At 46.4% G+C, this 21,124-nt stretch overlaps 1 protein-coding gene across 7 annotated transcripts in view; it reads right to left on the reverse strand.

Moving 5' to 3' along the window:
- adgrl1 (adhesion G protein-coupled receptor L1) overlaps positions 1-21,124 on the reverse strand; it is a 300,069-nt gene that overhangs the window by 125,532 nt on the left and 153,413 nt on the right. For all 7 annotated transcript variants that reach the window (XM_033012285.1, XM_033012282.1, XM_033012286.1 and 4 more), the window contains exon 4: positions 12,636-12,745. In XM_033012285.1, coding sequence (XP_032868176.1) covers positions 12,636-12,745 — 110 coding nt within the window. The remainder of the gene's footprint in view (positions 1-12,635; positions 12,746-21,124) is intronic.

Raw genomic sequence — 21,124 nt, forward strand, 5'->3', positions numbered from 1 at the left:
TATCTTGGATTAGATACTGTATGAAGGGAATCTGTGGAATTTGTTGCTACAGACGGCTGTGGAGGCCAAGACACTGGTATTTTTAAGGTGGAGATAGATTCTTGATGAGGAAGATTGTCAAAGGTTATGGGGAGAAGGCAGGAGAATGGGGTTGAGAGGGGAAAATAGATCAGCCATGATTGAATGGTGGAGTGGACTTGATGGGCTGAATACTACGTCGGTTTAGGACCGAGATGAGAAAAACATTTTTCACACAGAGAGTGGCGAATCTGTGGAATTCTCTGCCACAGAGGGTAGTTGAGGCCACAGTTCATTGGCTATATTTAAGAGGGAGTTAGATGTGGCCCTTGTGGCTAAAGGGATCAGGGGGTATGGAGAGAAGGCAGGTACAGGATACTGAGTTGGATGATCAGCCATGATCATATTGAATGGCAGTGCAGGCTCGAAGGGCCGAATGGCCTACTCCTGCAACTATTTTCTATGTTTCTATGTTTCTGCTCCAATGTCTTAAGGGAACATGTTTAATGATGTTATTACATTTTTGGTGAGTTATTCTATGCGTGGCACATTATTACATATTTACCATTGTGTGGCCAGTGTTAATGTTTTTCTCTTTGTTTCCACTCCCTTGTTCAGACAGCATCATTGTTACTGGGGGTTATATTTTATCCATAACCGATATATTATTGTGGCACTACCAGCGGAACTCAATGGTGCTGTCCGGCCTCAGGCTTGATATGACAACTGGAGACGGTGGAGAGGAAGGCAACAGGGCAAACGATACACAGTGGCAGGGATGTGACCTCAGAGCAGATGTGATACGGGCGTGGACAGAGGGGGGAGGGAGCATATTCCAATTCCCAGCATCATCCCAGCCCATCAGGACAAACACACACACACACACCCAAGTGATATGGAAAGGAAAAAAAACACAGGCACTTGCACTTGAATTGAAATTGAAGATCTATACAAATCTGAGACTAGGAGTCTGCATCTTGGTTATTGAAGTGAAATATTAATTGTTAATATTGATAAAATGCTCGAACATTACTGCTTTGTTAAATTACACATGCACTTAGCGATTATGAAATCAATTCATAGCAATAAACCACTCAGCAGAGATCCCAGTTGATATTCATGTTGGGGGTGGGGAGAGGGAAAGAGAGAGGGGGCAAGATCAGAGAGAACGTTTGACAAAGAGGAGACACAGGAGTGTAAGTAGATGTAAGTGCAAGGAAGCAGAATACCAGAGTGTGTTAGTGTGCTTGGACAACATTAAGTGCAACATATATCTTTATTGCATCTTTATCATTGAATACCCAAAGGTGTTTCATAAATGTTTTATTAACAAAGTTTGGCGCGGAGACAGGAGATATCAAGGCAAACTATCTATTAGCTCGGAGCTTGGTTAAAGAGAGAGATTTTAAGGAGCATCATAATTTAGACATCAGACAGGGAGGGAATTTCAAAGCGTTGGATCGTTGCAGTTGTAAATATCTGATGGTTTGGGACCATGTTGCGTATGTTGAAAAAAAGTCCTTCATGGTTTTTCTGGGGGATAATAAAGTCAATGGGGTGTGAGTACAGGTAAGTGGTACAGTTGCCTAAATAGGTGGAGACCAGGTGAGTAAACTCCATTCAGGTGTAGTTTAGTTTAGTTTAGTTTAGAGATACAGCGCGGAAACTGGCCCTTTGGCCCACCGAGTCCGCACCGACCAGCGATCCCCGCACACTAACACTGTCTTACACACACTAGGGACAATTTACAATTATACCAAGCCAATTAACCTACAAACTTGCACGTCTTTGGGATGTGGGAGGACGTTCTTTTAGGAAGGAGATGAGGAGAAATCTATTTAGCCCGAGGGTGGTGGATCTGTAGAATTCTTTGCCACAGACGGCTGTGGTGGCCAAGTCAATGGGTATTTTTAAGGCGGAGATAGAGAGATTCCTGATTAGTGCGGGTGTCAGGGAGTTATGGGGAGAAGGCAGGAGAATGGGGTTAGGATCGAGAGATAGATCAGCCACGAGAAAATCATTTTTCACACAGAGAGTGGTGAATCTGTGGAATTCTCTGCCACAGAAGGTAGTTGAGGCCAGTTCATTGGCTATATTTAAGAGGGAGTTAGATGTGGCCCTTGTGGCTAAAGGGATCAGGGGTTATGGAGAGAAGGCAGGTACAGGATACTGAGTTGGATGATCAGCCATGATCATATTGAATGGCGGTGCAGGCTTGAAGGGCCGAATGGCCTACTCCTGCATCTATTTTCTATGTTTCTATGTTTCTATGAATGAATGGCAGAGTAGTTTTGATGGGCCGAATGGCCTAATTCTACTCCTATTCCTTATGACATTGTCTCTGTAATTGGCGCACTACAATGGTGAGCGCTATCTTCTGCACTCCGTATCATTCCCTTCACTCTACCTATTGTACTTGAGGTTGGTTTGATTGTATTTATGTGTGGCATGGTCGAGTTTGCCTGGATTGAATGCAAAACAAAACTCTTCACTGTAACTCGGTAGACACGACAACGATAAACCTAAACCTCCTAAAATCAAGAACCAGAGGACACAGGTTTAGGATAAGTGGGAAAGATTTAATAGGAATCTGAAGGGCAACTTTTTCATCCAGAGGGTGGTGGGTGTATGGAACAGGCTGCCAGATGGTGGAGTTGAAGCAGGTAATACAACAACATTTAAAATACATTTGGACAGGTGCATGGATAGGAAAGGTTTAGAGGGATGTGGGCCAAATAGGGACGACAGATGGCACAATGGGCTAGTGTTCGGCTGGCGACCGGAAGGTAGCCGGTTCGAATCCCGCTTGGAGTGCATACTGTCGTTGTGTCCTTGGGCAAGACACTTCACCCACCTTTGCCTGTGTGTGAATGTGTGTGAGTGATTGGTGGTGGTCGGAGGGGCCGTAGGCGCAGATTGGCAGCCACGCTTCCGTCAGTCTGCCCCAGGGCAGCTGTGGCTACAGAAGTAGCTTACCACCACCGAGTGTGACTGAGGAGTGAATGAATAATGCGATGTAAAGCGCCTTGAGTATTAGAAAGGCGCTATATAAATCCCATCCATTATTATTCATTATTATTAAATGTGGGCAGGTGGGACTAGTGTAGATGGGGCAGCCAAAAATGCTGGTGAAACTCAGCGGGATCTCCTCTCATCCTTCTAAACTCCAGAGTGTACAAGCCCAGCCGTTCCATTCTCTCAGCATACGACAGTCCCGCCATCCCGGGAATTAACCTTGTAAACCAACGCTGCACTCCCTCAATAGCAAGAATGTCCTTCCTCAAATGAGGGGACCAAAACTGCACACAATACTCCAGGTGCGGTCTCACTAGGGCTCTGTACAACTGCAGAAGGACCTCTTTGCTCCTATATTCGATTCCTCTTGTTATAAATGCCAACATGCCATTCATTTTCTTCACTGCCTGCTGTACCTGCATGCTTACTTTCATGGTACACAAAATTGCTGGAGGAACTCAGCGGGTGCAGCAGCATCTATGGAGCGAAGGAAATAGGCGACGTTTCGGGCCGAAACCCTTCTTCAATTTAAATGCTTACTTTCATAGACTGATGTACAAGGACCCCCAGATCCCGTTGTACTCCTTTTCTCAACTTGATACCATTTAGATAGTATAACGCCATTTAGATAGTTTCGGGTCGAGACCCTTCTTCAGACTCCTAGATGGGGCATCTTGGTTGACATGATCAGGCTGAGAAGCAGGACCTGTTTCCACACCCTATGACTCTAGCAATTCTAGATTAGAAAGAGTATTAACTTTGGAGAACACAACATTCAAGCAGGACAGGAAAGTAGAGACAGGGGTGATGTAAGGCAAAGGATTTTGTTGATTTTTTTTTAAAGAACAAACTCAATAAATAATAAAGCCAAGAGAACATTGGCAGAGAGTAGAACACCTTTAATGATGTTCAACAACACAGTATTGGGAAGAAAGGTCTGATGATCCATAATATTGAGTGAATAGACTGCAGGGAGCAGGAAGTTTTCTTTTGATAAAGATGAATTTATAAAGAGCATGAGAGTAGAAGGGGAGAAGTTTAGAACAGACATAAACAGCTGGAGTAACTCAGCGGGTCAGACAGCATCTCTGAATAGGTATGGATGATGTTTTGGGTAGGGACCCTTCCTCAACCTCATGTCTCCGCAATTTCCACAACTTGCCAATTTCCAACTGAGCCTCAAGCTCATCCACTTTGTTTAAGATTTGAGATGATTTGCAATGGAAAAGACAAAAGTTATCTGGATTCCAAGATGACCATGGAACTATGAGCAATTTAAATGAGAATCGGCCACAATTCCAGTTTGCTTGCCAGATATGATGGCAAATGGCTGAACCAATTAAAAAAAAAAAATAATTCTGCAAACACTCAAGATGTCGGCCACAAAGTTATTTGTCAGAAGGACTTTTGACGTGAAACATTAACCATTGCCACAGGCGGCTGTGGAGGCCAAGCCAATTATATTTTTAAGGTGGAGATTGATAGGGTCTTGATTAATATGGGTGTCAGGGTTCATGGGGAAAGGGCAGGAGAATGGGGTCGGGAGGGAAGATAGATCAGCCATGATTGAATGGCGGAGTAAATAGACAATAGACAATAGATGCAGGAGTAGGCCATTCGGCCCTTCGAGCCAGCACCGCCATTCAATGTGATCATGGCTGATCATCCACAATCAGTACCCCGTTCCTGCCTTCTCCCCGTATCCCCGTCTGACTCCGCCATCTTTAAGAGCCCTATCTAGCTCTCTCTTGAAAGTATCCAGAGAACCTGCCTCCACCGCCCTCTCAGGCAGATAATTCCACAGACTCACCGCTCTCTGTGAGAAAAAGTGTTTCCTCGTCTCCGTTCTAAATGGCTTACCCCTTATTCTTAAACTGTGTGGCCCCTGGTTCTGGACTCCCCCAACATCGGGAACATGTTTCCTGCCTCTAGCGTGTCCAAACCCTTAACAATCATATGTATTTCAATAAGAAACCCTCTCATCCTTCTAAACTCCAGAGTGTACAAGCCCAGCTGCTCCATTCTCTCAGCATATGACAGTCCCGCCATCCCGGGAATTAACCTTGTAAACCTACACTGCACTCCCTCAATAGCAAGAATGTCCTTCCTCAAATTAGGGGACCAAAAATTGAAGGGCCGAATGGCCTAATTCAGCTCCTACGTATTTTGAACTTATTTCTCTTTCCACACATGCAGAATATTTCGAGTAAGGGTGTGTTTGTTATCTGCAGAAATTCTTTAGTTATTAAAGAACCAAAAGTTATACAACTGCGAATTAGGAGAGTTGAGAGATAAGAGATTTGGATAGGTACAAGAATTAAATGAGATGCAAAAACGATAAGGAGAAGAACGTGTGATGGGGAGAGAGTAATTGAAAGAGAGGAAGGTGGGACAAAGGGTGTGGACAAAGGAACAGAAAGGAAAGATACATCTGATACAAGGACATTGTGAACCAAACACAAGATGGATATCTGAAGGGAATAAGTACATTATAGTAATCACATGTCTTTTGTGTTCCTTTCAGATTCTTTGTAAATGTTCTGGATGGTCTGGAAGTAAAAGTAATTAGTTACGACAACAAGAATCGGAGTATTCACTCCAACATAACTGGCATCAGTGATAACGGAGAGGTCATTGTTAGAATAATTGAAAGCTGGACATTTCTGTCAGATGGACGCTGGTCAGATTGATTTCTACATTTATTGTTATCTTGCGGCATTAGTTTGAAAGATCAGCTAGGATAGGATTGGCCAGGCTGGGCTGGGAATGGGGAGGGAGACATTTCCTTTTCATTTGCGAGAGTTCAAATGAACTTTGAAAGATGCCAAAGAAGGAGCAGTTTTTCCTTGACCTGCAAAACGTACGTTGGGTCAGAACCTGGTCTTTCCTGTCCAGTCTAAAGATGGAATGAACGGGCTTGAGAATGTCTGTGCCCAAATGAACAGTTCAGTTTTAACCTGATCTGAATCTTGTCAGCATTAAACAAATCCCTTGAAGCTACCAAATTCCCACTGCTCATGGTTCCAACTCACACAGGTTAAAAAAACCATGAGATCATTTGGCTTTGTAGATGATTGTAAATGCAGAGGTTTTCATAGTCACATAGACAACAGGTGCAGGAGTAGGCCATTCAGCCCTTCGAGCCAGCACCGCCATTCAATGTGATCATGGCTGATCATCCCCGTTCCTGCCTTCTCCCCATATCCCCTGACTCCGCTATTTTTAAGAGCCCTAATTAGATAGTTCAAGTTCAAGTTCAAGTGAGTTTATTGTCATGTGTCCCTGTATAGGACAATGAAATTCTTGCCATTTAGGACAATGTTGCCTGTATAGGACAATGAAATGATAGCCATTGAGAGCCTCTTATGTTGATATAACCTTTCTCTCTTTTACGATTAGGTCTGTAATCATGTATTGTCTTTCCGCTAACTGGATAGCAGGCAACAAAAGCTGATCACTGTACCTCGGTACACGTGACAATAAACTAAACTGAACACTTCGCCCATTTGTGTTCCATTTAATCTCATGCTGTGATGTGCTTGCCTAATGTTTTACCCGCCAAGAAATTGCCTTGATTTTTGGAAATTTATATTTTCCTTGTGTTATTCTGAAGGGGAAAGTGATTATGTCTGATTTGTGTTTATTGTTGAAGGCTATCCAACAAGAATGTCCTGCTAGATCAGGAAACAAACAGGGTTAGTTTCTTCTCCACCAAACCCTACAATGGTCCCATGCACGACAGAGTGAGGGTGAAGATAGAGGCCGCAGCCTGGAGTGAGAAAATGAGTGTAAGAAGAGAATGGGGAAAGTCTGACGATCTTGCACTCGAAGGGAATAAAGGAGAGGGTGAGGAGGAGAGCAGAGGAGAAGAGGTAGGATGAAGGGAAAGGGGCAGAAGACAGCAAAGGAGAGAGAGACAAATAATAATATTCAAGAGTGTGTCTGTGGTTGGAGGGAGACAACAGAGAGAACAATGAAAGATGGGACAAGATATTCATGCATCTCTGAAAATATTCATCATGTGAAGATTTCATATTGGGAAGGAGAGTGATTAGAAAATCCAGGCTGGTCCCAGCTCTGTTTGCACAGCTCCGGATCTGCAAAAGCAAAAAGTGATTATACAGCTCCTCTACGGAGAAAGGTCACATTGATTCCTCCCAGACAGTGATGTGGAAACAGTTAGTTAGGGGGATACAAGACGGAGCTGAAAAACGTGATAGAATCTGTCATTAATTCAGTAACAGTCCCTCTGCGACATTAAAGACAAATGGTTAGAACTTGGCACTTTCACACAACAGGCAGAGTCAGGTGTGCCTGGACTGTTTCGTAACACCAAAACACCAACGGTCTGAAGAAGGGTCTCGACCCAAAAAGTCACCCGTTCCTTCTCTCCGGAGATGCTACCTGTCCCGCTGAGTTACTCCAGGTTTTTGTGTCTACTGCACCTCAGGACGAGTCCTATTTTCACAATCCTGCCCTGCCGCTTAGATGGGAATGCGCAGCAAGCAGTATGGTGAATGTGGTCAATAAATCACAGCTGCTAAGCAGGAGTGAGAGTGGCCATGATTGTCATTCATCTTTTCTGTCAGGTAATACGCTGGGATTTTCACATTGAAATACATTTGGCCCCACTAAGCCTACCTGCCCACAATAACTCCTTAACCTTCCCAGTGTTCCTCCTGTCCCACATCCAGAACCAGGGGGCCACACACGTGTTTAAGAATAAGGGGTCGGCCATTTAGAACTGAGATGAGGAAAAACGTTTTCACCCAGAGAGTTGTGAATCTGTGGAATTCTCTGCCACAGAAGGCAGTGGAGGCCAATTCACTGGATGTTTTCAAGAGAGAGTTAGATTTAGCTCTTGGGGCTAACGGAATCAAGGGATATGGGGAGAAAGCAGGAACGGGGTACTGATTTTGGATGATCAGCCATGATCATATGGAATGGCGGTGCTGGCTCGAAGGGCCGAATGGCCTACTCCTGCACCTATTGTCTATGTGTCTATTCTGATTGTATCCATCACTCTGCCTCATTGACTTCGGACCTCTAGTTGAATAACTACCTTTCCCTATCGTGTTCTATCTAGTCTTTGTTAACCAGGGGTCAGCTCATGGTAGGTACATCTTGGACAGGTACATCTTGCCCAGATGAGTCCCACAACCTACAGAGTGTGGTCACCCATGCTGTGCCCATCTGGTTTATATGCCCCTGTCGTTCTGTAACATTGAGTTGAGTTCCCATGTGTGTGTTGGTGAAGTTCACCTCTACCTGTCTCACGAGGGCCGTTTGAGTCATACGGCGTTGAAGCCGGCCCTTCTGCACACTGACCCTGGTCGCCCTGACCATCGAGGAGCTGTCGCCACTAATCCTAACCCAACCTGTTATATTCTCCAGGCATTTGCATCGACTCCTTCCAAAGTCTAACGCCCATTTGTAGTGGCCAAATAACCTACAAACCCGCACGGGTTTGGAATGTGGGAAGAAACCGGAGCAACCGGAGGAAACCCACACAGTCCGAGGGAGAACGTGCAAACTCCACACACACAGACAGCTCCTGAGATCAGGATCGAACCAGGGTTGCTGGAGCTGTGGGGCAGCTGCTCCACCCGCTGCGCCCAGACCCTTTATCCTGCCTCAATACTGTCTCCAGTAACAAATTGTGCCTGCAAATACTTGCATGAAGCAGCAGAAATGGTTTTGGTGCCTCATTGCTGTTTAAAGAACATCTATAAATAATATTAGCAATATCACATCCCTCCATCCGCCGTCGTGACAGGGAGAAATGAGAGTGTAGATCACAAATAAATGGTGATCATCATCCTCTCTTCAGGAGCCCTGGGGAGATGTCGAGGGAGCTTGTCTGATGCCAAGCCAGTCAAGTCGAAATTTCTTTTTGTTAGGAATCCGGCTGTCCCTCATTCATCTGCCTCTGCTGCCGTTTACTCAGCCTGAGCCCAACATGCCTCGTCCATTTGTGCAGGGAGGAACTGCAGATGCTGGTTTACACCGAAGATAGACACAAAATGCTGGAGTAACTCAGCGGGACAGGCAGCATCTCTGGAGAGAAGGAATGGGTGACGTTTCTTCTTCAGACCCGAAATGTCACCCATTCCTTCTCTCCAGAGATGATGCCTGACCCGCTGAGTTACTCCAGCTTTTTGTGCCAATCTTCAACTCACTGGTGTTTTTTAACAGACTGTACGTTAGATCTCTCAGCTCAGTGACAGACACTTCATATAATGGACAGTTTTTGCAGCAATTGCTGTGTAATTCTTTTTTTTGCGCAACCTGAACTGTGTGGTGTCACAGGATGCAAAGCGATCCCCACCCTCATTTATAAAAGAAAGAACCATTTCCAAAAAGAATGAACGTTATTCAGATTATTCCCTTTATCCTGTATCTGTTCACTGTGTGAACGGCTCGATTGTAATCATGTATTGTCTTTCCAGCTGGTAGACAAAAATGCTGGAGAAACTCAGCGGGTGAGGCAGCATCTATGGAGCGAAGGAAATAGGCGACGTTTCGGGTCGAGACCCTTCTTTAGATCCGACGTTTCGGGTCGAGACCCTTCTTCTGACTCCCCTGACTTCTCAGGGGAATGTATGCGGAGAAAGTTAGTTAAGCCCCTGTCCCACTTCCCCGAGTTACCACGAATTTTCCCTTGATTCAAACTCGGAGAATTACGGTAATAGCCAGCCGTAGGTACTCTGGGCTATTTTTTAAAAACTCGTGGACATTTTTCGACATGCTGAAAAAACGTCCCGACTTACCCGATGCCCCGAGTACCTACAGCTGGCATTACGAGCCGCTACGATATATCTACGGCCTCCTACGGACATTCTCCGAGTTTGAAGCAAGGGGAAAACTCGGGAGAATTCGTGAGTAACTCGGGGAAGTGGGACAGGGGCTTCAATCTGCAGTTCCTTCCAACCCAGTGAGTTGAAGAAGGCAGGCTGGTGGTTGGAAGGCTATACTCCGAGATGCTGCCTCATTGTACTGACTGCGTTCCGCTGACTGATGTCAGCACGCAACAGAAGCTTTTCACGTGACAGTAAACTAAACTAAATTAAAACTGCATATATGTTGTGCATTTAGACACTGCAAGTTGAGATACAGCGTGGAAACAGGTCCTTTGGCACGCCGGGTCTATGCCGACCTACTATCACCACACACCAACACCACCCTGTACCCTGGGGACCATTTACAATTTTTTAACCAAAGCCAATTAACCTGCAAACCTGTACGTCTTTGGAGTGTGGGAGGAAACCGGAGCACCCGGAGAAAACCCACGGGAGAACAAAGAAGGGAGAGATTGAACTTTTTTTCGACTTCCATCACAGTGAGGAATGTGGAGGAGTCACTGTGGTGGATGTTTACGTTTAAATGTATTTGGTGTGTTCTCTTCCTTTTTATTTGTATGACTGAGTTGGAAAATGAAATTCCTCGTATGTTGTAAAACATACTTGGCTAATAAAGTATTATTGTATTGTTGCTGGGGCTGGAGGTATCCTGCACTGCACTGGACTGGTGGTCACTGGACTGGTGGTCACTGGACTGGTGGTCACTGGACTGGTGGTCACTGGACTGGTGGTCACTACACTGGTGGTCACTGGACTGGTGGTCACTGGACTGGTGGTCACTGGACTGGTGGTCACTACACTGGTGGTCACTGGACTGGTGGTCACTTCACTGGTGGTCACTGGACTGGTGGTCACTACACTGGTGGTCACTACACTGGTGGTCACTGGACTGGTGGTCACTGGACTGGTGGTCACTACACTGGTGGTCACTGGACTGGTGGTCACTGGACTGGTGGTCACTGGACTGGTGGTCACTACACTGGTGGTCACTGGACTGGTGGTCACTTCACTGGTGGTCACTGGACTGGTGGTCACTACACTGGTGGTCACTACACTGGTGGTCACTGGACTGGTGGTCACTGGACTGGTGGTCACTACACTGGTGGTCACTGGACTGGTGGTCACTGGACTGGTGGTCACTGGACTGGTGGTCACTGGACTGGTGGTCACTGGACTGGTGGTCACTACACTGGTGGTCACTACACTGGTGGTCACTGGACTGGTGGTCACTGGACTGGTGGTCACTACACTGGTGGTCACTGGACTGGTGGTCACTGGACTGGTGGTCACTGGACTGGTGGTCACTGGACTGGTGGTCACTGGACTGGTGGTCACTGGACTGGTGGTCACTACACTGGTGGTCACTGGACTGGTGGTCACTGGACTGGTGGTCACTGGACTGGTGGTCACTGGACTGGACTGGTGGTCACTGGACTGGTGGTCACTACACTGGTGGTCACTGGACTGGTGGTCACTGGACTGGTGGTCACTGGACTGGTGGTCACTGCACTGCACTGGTGGTCACTGGACTGGTGGTCACTGGACTGGTGGTCACTGGACTGGTGGTCACTGGACTGGTGGTCACTACACTGGTGGTCACTGGACTGGTGGTCACTGCACTGGTGGTCACTGGACTGGTGGTCACTGGACTGGTGGTCACTGCACTGGTGCAGATTCTCCGACAGACCACCATTTGTGCTGGAATGGGAGAGAGAGATAGATCAGCCATGATTGAATGGCGGAGTAGACTTAATGGGCCGAATGGCCTAATTCTGCTCCTATCACTGATGAACACCTATCAGACTGTACCATGGACATTGGGATGGGGTGGATTCCCTGTCAGACCGCTATTCGGGCTGGGATGGTGCGACCTCTTATCAGATGCTTGGACCTCCGATAACTCTGGCACTTGCATTGGGCTGGGGGTGGTTGTCTTCCTATCAGACAGTACCTTGGACATTGGGATGTGGAGGTATGGTGGACCTCCTCTTACACTCTACCAGGTAGACCTGTATGGGGAGGTGTAGACTGGACCTTGTGAGCCTAGAGTAGGGAGTGATGTTTGCACCTTCACATTGCAGGGCAGAAGAGTCGGGGGGGGGGGGGGGGATGTGGACACTTGGTGACCCAGGGCTGGGGGTGTGGGTGTGGGGGGGGGGGGGGGGGTATCTCACTCTCAGACCCCAGCAGACACAGAACCCCAGTCTCTTTACACCGTTAGGTAACAACATGCGTCACAAGGACCTAACGTTCCCCCCCTCCCACACACGACTTCCACAACACAAACAGACCCCAACTCATGGGTTCAACCCCCCCCACCCCCCCCATCCTGCGCTGGTTCCACCGAGTCCTCTTCTCGCTGAGCTGCGGGCAGAAAAGGGGGAAGAAAGGAGGAAAAGGAGGAAGGAGCCTTGAAAAGAAGCGGTGAGCAGGGTTAGAAGGATCGAGTTATCAGCAGCAAACACCAAGCAAGGCCAGTCATTAGTCTGGGGGAAGGGAGGGAGTTGTGATCGAGAAGATTCAACGCTGCCATGCAAGCATCTGCAAGGTAAGGCAGAAGTGGCAGATGCATCCTGCTGAATCCAATCTGTCCCCCTTGCCCAGTGGCCTCTCCCCCTCCCCTCCCCACCCCACCTGCACCACCTGGTGCTGGAGGTGAGAGGAGAACCCCCACCGAGAGACAACTCCACAACAAGGGCAATGGGCCGCGAGGTGAGAGAAGAAAGCTAAGTGGCCACTTACTGTAGGGGACGCATTCATACTGGATCTCCAGGTACTTGTAGGTCCCAGGGCAAGGGTCGGGGAACACGTCCGACCCAGCCACCACCACACACTGCGTACGATTGTTGCACCTGTTCCACAAAGAGAACACCAATTAGTCATTGGACCTTCAAACGTGACCATCTACAATCACATGGAAACATAGAGACATAGGTGCAGGAGCATTCGGCCCTTCGAGCCTGCATCGCCATTCAATATCATCATCCTCCTCAATTCTTGCTTTCTCCCCATATCCCTGGATTCCGTTAGCCCTAAGAGCTAAATCTAACTCTCTCTTGAAAACATCTAGTAATTTAAGCGGAGAAAAGGGATGTGGGGAGAAGGCAGAACCAGGGGCCACACACACAGTTTAAGAATAAGGGGTAAGCCATTTAGAACGGAGACGAGGAAACACTTTTTCTCACAGAGAGTTGTGAGTCTGTGGAATTCTCTGCCTCAGAGGGCGGTGGAGGCGGGTTCTCTGGATGCTTTCATGAGAGAGCTAGATAGGGTTAAAGATAGCAGAGTCAGGGGATATGGGGAGAAGGCAGGAACAGGGTACTGATTGTGGATGATCAGCCATGATCACATTGAATGGCGGTGTTGGCTCGAAGGGCCGAACGGCCTACTCCTGCACATATTGTCTATTGAATTGGCCTCCACTGCCTTCTGTGGCAGAGAATTCCACAGATGCACAACTCTGGTGGGTGATATTCCATATCTCCGCCTCTCCACAAAGTAGGAGATGGCAGGGTTATCAAAGATACTTTTATTTGGCTAAAAAGATCTCTTCAACACTCCAATGGTTGGTTAGAACATAAATCTCCCTCCAACCACTACCAAACCAAGCTCCAGGGAAGATTGGTTGAATTAGCTGAATTCATGGTTGAATCTTAAGGGCTGTGGTGTGCCTGGAATATGTGGAGCTATTCCACAAGGTTATTTGTCACTTATTTCCATTTTTAATATATTTGTTGGTTCCGGACTAACATTCAAGAGTCAGGAGGGTTGGGTTGTCATGCGATGGAATTCTTACTTGCAGCAGCACAACAGAATATGTAAACATAGTACACTGTAAACAATCAGATAAATGAGAAAATAAGTTCAGTGTGTGTACATACAGTCTACACATACCCATATATATACATATATACAGACTGAATTATCAGTCTGAAGAAGGATCTCGACCCGAAACGTCACCCATTCCTTCTCTCCAGAGATGCTGCCTGTCCCGCTGAGTTACTCCAGCATTTTGTGTCAGTCTTCGATTTAAACCAGCATCTGCAGTTCTTTCCTATACTTATATATATATAGTATATTTATATATATATGTATATATACACATACACACACATACACACACACACACACACACACACACACACACACACGCACACACACACACATATATATATATGTATATACACATATACACACACACACACAGACACACACACACACACACACACACACACACACACACACACACACACACACACACACACACACACATATATATATACACACACACACACACATATATATATATACACACACATGCACACATATGTACACATAAAAAACAAACATAAAGTGTTTTCTACTATCTACCTCATTGGTGACGCTCGGACTATCTTTGATCGGACTTTGCTGGCTTTACCTTGCACTAAACGCTATTCCCTTATCATGTATCTGTACACTGTAAATGGCTCGATTGTAATCATGTATTGTCTTTCTGCTGACTGGTTAGCACGCAACAAAAAGCTTTTCACTGTACCTCGGTACACGTGACAATAAACTAAACTGAACTGCTGGAGTAACTCAGCGGGTCAGGCGGCATCACTGGAGAAAATGGATAGGTGACGTTTTGGATGGGGACCCGTCTTCAGACTGAACATATCCAGAGATGCTTCCCGACCTGCTGAGTTACTGCAGCATTTTGTGTCTATCTTTGGTATAAACCAGCATCTGTAGTTCTTAGTATCTACGCCGCGATTATCTATGATGACTGACAAAGCTCTTCACCACACCTCGGGCAAACACTGTGTGGGTAATTCAGTAAATAACTCTCCCTCTACACCAGCAATTCAGTCTCGGAGAAGTTACAGTGTAAGGGAGACACAGAGTGCTGGAGTAACTCAGCGGGTCAGGCAGCATCTGTGGAGAACATGGATAGGTGACGTTTCACAGAGTGCTGGAGTAACTCAGCGGGTCAGGCAGCATCTGTGGAGAACATGGATAGGTGACGTTTCACAGAGTGCTGGAGTAACTTAGCGGGTCAGGCAGCATCTATGGAGCTAAGGAAATAGGCAACGTTTCGGGCCGAAACCCATAAGGGTTTCGGCCCGAAACGTTGCCTATTTCCAGAAGGATTTCGGCCCGAAACGTTACCTATTTCCAGAAGGGTTTCGGCCCGAAACGTTGCCTATTTCCAGAAGGATTTCGGCCCGAAACGTTGCCTATTTCCTTAGCTCCATAGATGCTGCTGCACCATAACTCAGTGGGTCAGGCAGCATCTGTGGAGAACATGGATAGGTGACGTTTCACACAGTGCTGGAGTAACTCAGCGGGTCAGGCAGCATCTGTGGAGAACATGGATAGGTGACGTTTCACAGAGTGCTGGAGTAACTCAGCGGGTCAGGCAGCATCTGTGGAGGACATGGATAGGTGACGTTTCGGGACTTCAGACTGAACCTATCCATGTCCTCCAGGGATGCTGCCTGACCCGCTGAGTTACTCCAGCACTTTATGTCCTTTTGTGCATTCACCAGCATCTGTAGTTCTCTGAGAGAGAAAGACAGACAGAGAGGCAGGTGGACAGAGATGGACAGAGAGGCACGGACTGAGATAAGAAGGGGGAGGGAGAGAGTGACACAGAGAGAGAGATGGGCATAAGAGGGAGAGACAGACAGAGAGAATAAGGAAGGGCATAAAAGTGACAAAGGGCTCTAGTGAGACCACACCTGGAGTATTTTGTGCAGTTTTGGTCTCCAAATTTGAGGAAGGACATTCTTGCGATTGAGGGAGTGCAGCGTAGGTTTACAAGGTTAATTCCCGGGATGGCGGGACTGTCATATGCTGAGAGAATGGAGCGGCTGGGCTTGTACACTCTGGAGCTTAGAAGGATGAGAGGGCATCTTATTGAAACATATAAGATTATTAAGGGATCGGACACGCTAGAGGCAGGAAACATGTTCCCGATGTTGGGGGAGTCCAGAACCAGGGGCCACACACAGTTGAAGAATAAGGGGTAGGCAATTTAGAACGGAGACGAGGAAACACTTTTTTACCCAGAGAGTTGTGAGTCTGTGGAATTCCCTGCCTCAGAGGGCGGTGGAGGCCGATTCTCTGGATACTTTCAAGCGAGAGTTAGATAGAGGTCTTTAAGATAGCGGAGTCAGGGGATATGGGGAGAAGGCAGGATTGTGGATGATCAGCCTTGATCACAGTGAATGGCGGTCCTGCGCCTATTGTCTTAATAGTGAGAGAATAAGGGAGAGAGAGAGTGAAAGGACAAAAGAGGCAGAAAGAGGAGACAGAAAGAGGGCGAGAATGAAGGGTAAAGAGAGGAGAGGGAGATTGTCAGAGCCTCTGGAAAATGCATATACTGTACATCCAAACTACCTTGGCATATGAAGCGCAAATCTACTTTTCTTCTAATTATTCGTCTGCGATTATCCCGACCTACTTTCTGAAAGCCTGCGTTAGTTGAGTGAGTCTGTCATTGTATCATAGCTTGGCTGTTCAAATGCGCATTTCACTGAAGAAGCACCTTGGAGGCGAACAATAAGATTATTTCATTACTAATGCCTCAGGCAAGCCAGAAATGCAGCAGTTTGGAGCTTTAGAATGCAATGATGTGCAGACCCTGACAACTGGCTCAGAGTGAAATGTGAAGCTTTGGTAAACTCTGGCAGACTGCAGCTGTCAGCTGGCTGGCATGACAGTAATTCCCAGAAGGCAGGATTTAAGCGTGGATCATTAAATATCCACGAATTCCATGACATTAAGCACACAGGTACAGAGAGCTCAGAGTAGGTGTACAATATCACGAGAGGAATACAAGACACACTCTGGCCACAGTAGGGTCTCTTGCCCAGAGTAGGTGAATCGAGGATAGACACAAAATGTTGGAGCAACTCAGCGGGTGAGGCAGCATAGAAACATAGACAATAGGTGCAGGAGTAGGCCATTCGGCCCTTCGAGCCTGCACCGCCATTCAATATGATCATGGCTGATCATCCAACTCAGTATCCCATCCCTGCCTTCTCTCCATACCCCCTGATCCCTTTAGCCACAAGGGCCACATCTAACTCCCTCTTAAATATAGCCAATGAACTGTGGCCTCAACTACCTTCTGTGGCAGAGAATTCCACAGATTCACCACTCTCTGTGTGAAAATTGATTTCCTCATCTCGGTCCTAAAAGATTTCCCCCTTATCCTTAAACTGTGTGACCCCTTGTTCTGGACTTCCCCAACATCGGGAATAATCTTCCTGCATCTAGCCTGTCCAACCCCTTAAGAATTTTGTAAGTTTCTATAAGATCCCCCCTCAATCTATAAGCATCTATATTGAGAGAAGGAATTGGCGACATTTCGGGTCGAGACCCTTCTTCAGACTGATGTCAGGGCAGGGGGAGAGACATAGAAAGAATGTATGCGGAGGCAGTAAGACTAGTGGGAGAGTTTTAAAGAAGGAACTGCAGATGCTGGAAAAATGAAGATAGTTATCTGAAGTTAGAGAAGTCAATGTTCATAGCGCTGGGGTGTAAACTACCCAAGCAAAATATGAGGTGCTGCTCCTCCAAAGGTGAATCGAGGACACAGGTGAAGGGGAAAATATTTAACAGGAATCCGAGGGTTTTTTCACACAAAGATGTATAGAACAAGGGTCACCTTTTCACATAAAGGGTGGTGGGTGTATAGAACGAAATGCCAGAGGAGGTAGTTGAGGCTGGTACTATCCCAATGTTCTTTGGAGAAAAGGAATAGGTGACATTTCCAGTCAAGACCCTTCTTCAGACTGAGAATCCCCTGTCAGAATTAGGGTCTTGACCTGAAAAGCCACCTATTCCTTTTCTCCGAAGATATGGTCTGATCCACTGAGTTACTCCAGCTTTTTGTATCTACTGCAGGTGGAGTATTTTTTACCAAAGAACCTATAGCAGAGCAAGGTAGACCACTCCTGCTAAATGCAATGGGTTGATGTGTAGTACGCAACGGAGCTGAACGTGGGCCTTTTTTTCATACATTTCCGTAACCGGACCCGACCCGACCCGACCCGCAGTGTAATCAACGTTCCGGGGGAACAGTTTGTGTTAATAAATTATAATTCTGAAAACGAGGAGAAGATTTTTCCCAAAGAACTTCTATTTTTATGAGGATTTTTCCGTAACCGGCTTCCGTCTCCGCACTAGTATCTTTGCTCCGCTACGGGATCTTTGGAGATCTGCGGAGACGGAAATGGGGCCGAAAATTACCCATGAATCTGCCCATGGCCGTACTACGCCTTTTTCGTCGAGTGGACCATCTTGCTCGCTAGAGGATATTTGATTTTAACTGCTGGGAGATTAAAAAGTGTCGGAATTGAGTGGGAACTGGGTGTCCTAATCACTGAGAGTTAATATATCGGCACAGCTAGCCATTAGGAAGAAAATGGTTTGCTGATCTTTATTGTAAAGGGCTTTGATTACAAGTTAATGGTGTCTTAACACAATTACAGTATATTGGGTTTGGGTGAGATCACATCTGGAGAATTGTATTGAGGTCTGGTATCCTTAGGGAAGACCCTTGCAATACACTTGCCATTGAGAGAGTTCAGTGAACATAGAACAGTACAGCATCAAAACAGGCCCTTCGGCCCACAATGTCTATTCTGAACAAGAGTCACAGCCATGGAAACAGGCCCCGCAGCCCAACTTGCCCATGCCGACCAAGATGTCCCATCTACACTAGTCCCACCTGCTCACGTTTGGCTCATATTTACTCTCAACCTTTCCTAGCCTTGTACCTGTCCGAATGTCTTTTGAATGAGTTGAACTAATTGTGAGAAAAATTAATAGTTAAAGTAATCTCTTCTGCCTGTACCTGCTCCATTTCCTATCAATCAATCAACCAATCAATTGATCAATCAATCAGTTTTGTTCGTCACATACACAGAAAAGTGCAGTGAAATGAATTTGCCAACAGAGGTACAATCAAAAATTGATTCCCTGCATATCTATATGCCTATCTAAAAGCTTCTTAAATGCCCAGATTAGAGATAGAGCATGGAAACAGGCCATTCTGCCCATCGATCACCCATGCACTAATTCCATGCTATCCCCTCCTCTTGGGCTCCACACCACCTGTTTCTCATCCTATTTGATTCCCACCGTGTCCAACTTGGCGGGACCAGGTGCCGCTCCAAGTGGTCAAGCACATGGACCGCACGCGGCCAGCAGCGGTGGACGACACTTGCGGCCACGTTTGGCCAGGTCAACAGACCTTCATGGTCAGGTCAAGATCCCTGCACTTACAACAACGGGGACTTGAAAATTGTGCCAAACTGGTGACTCTGTGTACTGGATAGAAGGAATGGGTAATGTTTTGGTCCTTCTGAAGAAGGGTCTTGACCCAAAACGTCACCCATTCCTTCTAAGGTACACAAAAAAGCTGGAGAAACTCAGCGGGTGCAGCAGCATCTATGGAGCGAAGGAAATAGGCAATGTTTCGGGCCAAAACCCTTCTTCAGTCTGAAGGAAGGAACTGCAGATGCTGGTTTACACTGAAGATAGACACAAAATGCTGGAGTAACTCAGCGGGTCAGGCAGCATCTCTGGAGAGAAGGTTTCGGGTCGAGACCCTTCTTCAGACAGAGAGTCGGGGGGAAAGTTGATATAGACGGTGATGTAGAGAGATGTAGAACAAATGAATGAAAGATATGCAAAAAAGTAAAGATGTTAAAGGAAACAGGCCATTGTTAGCTGTTTGCTGGGTGTGAACGAGAAGCTGGTGCTACTTGGGCGGAGGAGGGATGGAGAGAGGGGGAGTGTGGGGGTTACTGGAAGTTAGAGAAATCAATATTCATACCACTGGGGTGTTAGCTGCCCTAGTGAAATATGAGATGCTGTTCCTCCAATTAGTGATTAGCATCACTCTAACAATAGAGGAGGCCCAGGACAGAAAGTTCAGTGTGTGAATGGGAAGGGGAATTAAAGTGTTTAAGAAGGAACTGCAGATGCTGGAAAATCGAAGGTAGACAAAAATGCTGGAGAAACTCAGCGGGTGCAGCAGCATCTATGGAGCGAAGGAAATAGGCAACGTTTCGGGCAGAAATCCTTCTTCAGACTGATAGGGGGTGGTGGGGAGAAGGAAGGAAAAAGGAGGAGAATTAAAGTGTTTGGCAACCGTACAGAACTGTATGCAAACATGAATTTTGTTGTACCTCGGTATAGGTGAGGCAGTAATACCATACCCTAACAGTAAAGACCAGAGCAGTCATAGCCTTGCAGAAAGACAATCTCCAAGTCTGTGTGGGCTAGGTATGGTGGAAACGCCCCTCAAAATAAGGGAAGGTATCCCACGTCAGGGGGCCGCATGTGACACAGGTGGACGACAGATTTGAGGAATGTATAGACTGTATTGAACAATTTGTAGAGCCTCCGAAAATGTCGGATGAATTTTTTCGCACGGTTCACGTCTTGTATATATTTATTATTTGGGTAAAGTCTATTTTGAAAATTAAAAAAAGAAAAAAAAAAGTGTGGGCAAGAGATCCATGCCTTTTATCAACAATCTATTCAATCAATCAATGGCAGGACTTTCATATGAAGAAAGACTGGATAGACTCGGCTTGTACTCGCTAGAATTTAGAAGATTGAGGGGGGATCTTATAGAAACTTACAAAATTCTTAAGGGGTTGGACAGGCTAGATGCAGGAAGATTGTTCCCGATGTTGGGGAAGTCCAGAACAAGGGGTCACAGTTTAAGGATAGAGGGGGAAATCCTTTAAGACCGAGATGAGAAAAACATTTTTCACACAGAGAGTGGTGAATCTGTGGAACTCTCTGCCACAGAAGGTAGTTGAGGCCACAGTTCATTGGCTATATTTAAGAGGGAGTTAGATGTGGCCCTTGTGGCTAAAGGGATCAGGGGGTATGGAGAGAAGGCAGGGATGGGATCCTGAGTTGGATGACCAGCCATGATCATATCGAATGGCGAATGGTGCAGGCTCGAAGGGCCGAATGGCCTCTACTCCTGCACCTATTTTCTATGTTTCTATTCAACTGAGGGCAAAGCTGAGCCATGAATCACTGGCATTGTCCCATTAAGAAACTGCAAGTGCAATTAATGCACAAACTAATTAACAAATCAATCTCTCAATGTCTGCTTACGTTGGACAAATTCATTCAAAGCCTTTCAAATTGATTTCCAGAACTGCACATGAATTTGGAAATGCATCTATTGATAATTAAAGACATAGGTTAGA

The sequence above is a fragment of the Amblyraja radiata genome, chromosome 35 (genome assembly GCF_010909765.2).
Source record: "Amblyraja radiata isolate CabotCenter1 chromosome 35, sAmbRad1.1.pri, whole genome shotgun sequence".
In the NCBI taxonomy this organism is placed as follows: Eukaryota; Metazoa; Chordata; class Chondrichthyes; order Rajiformes; family Rajidae; genus Amblyraja; species Amblyraja radiata.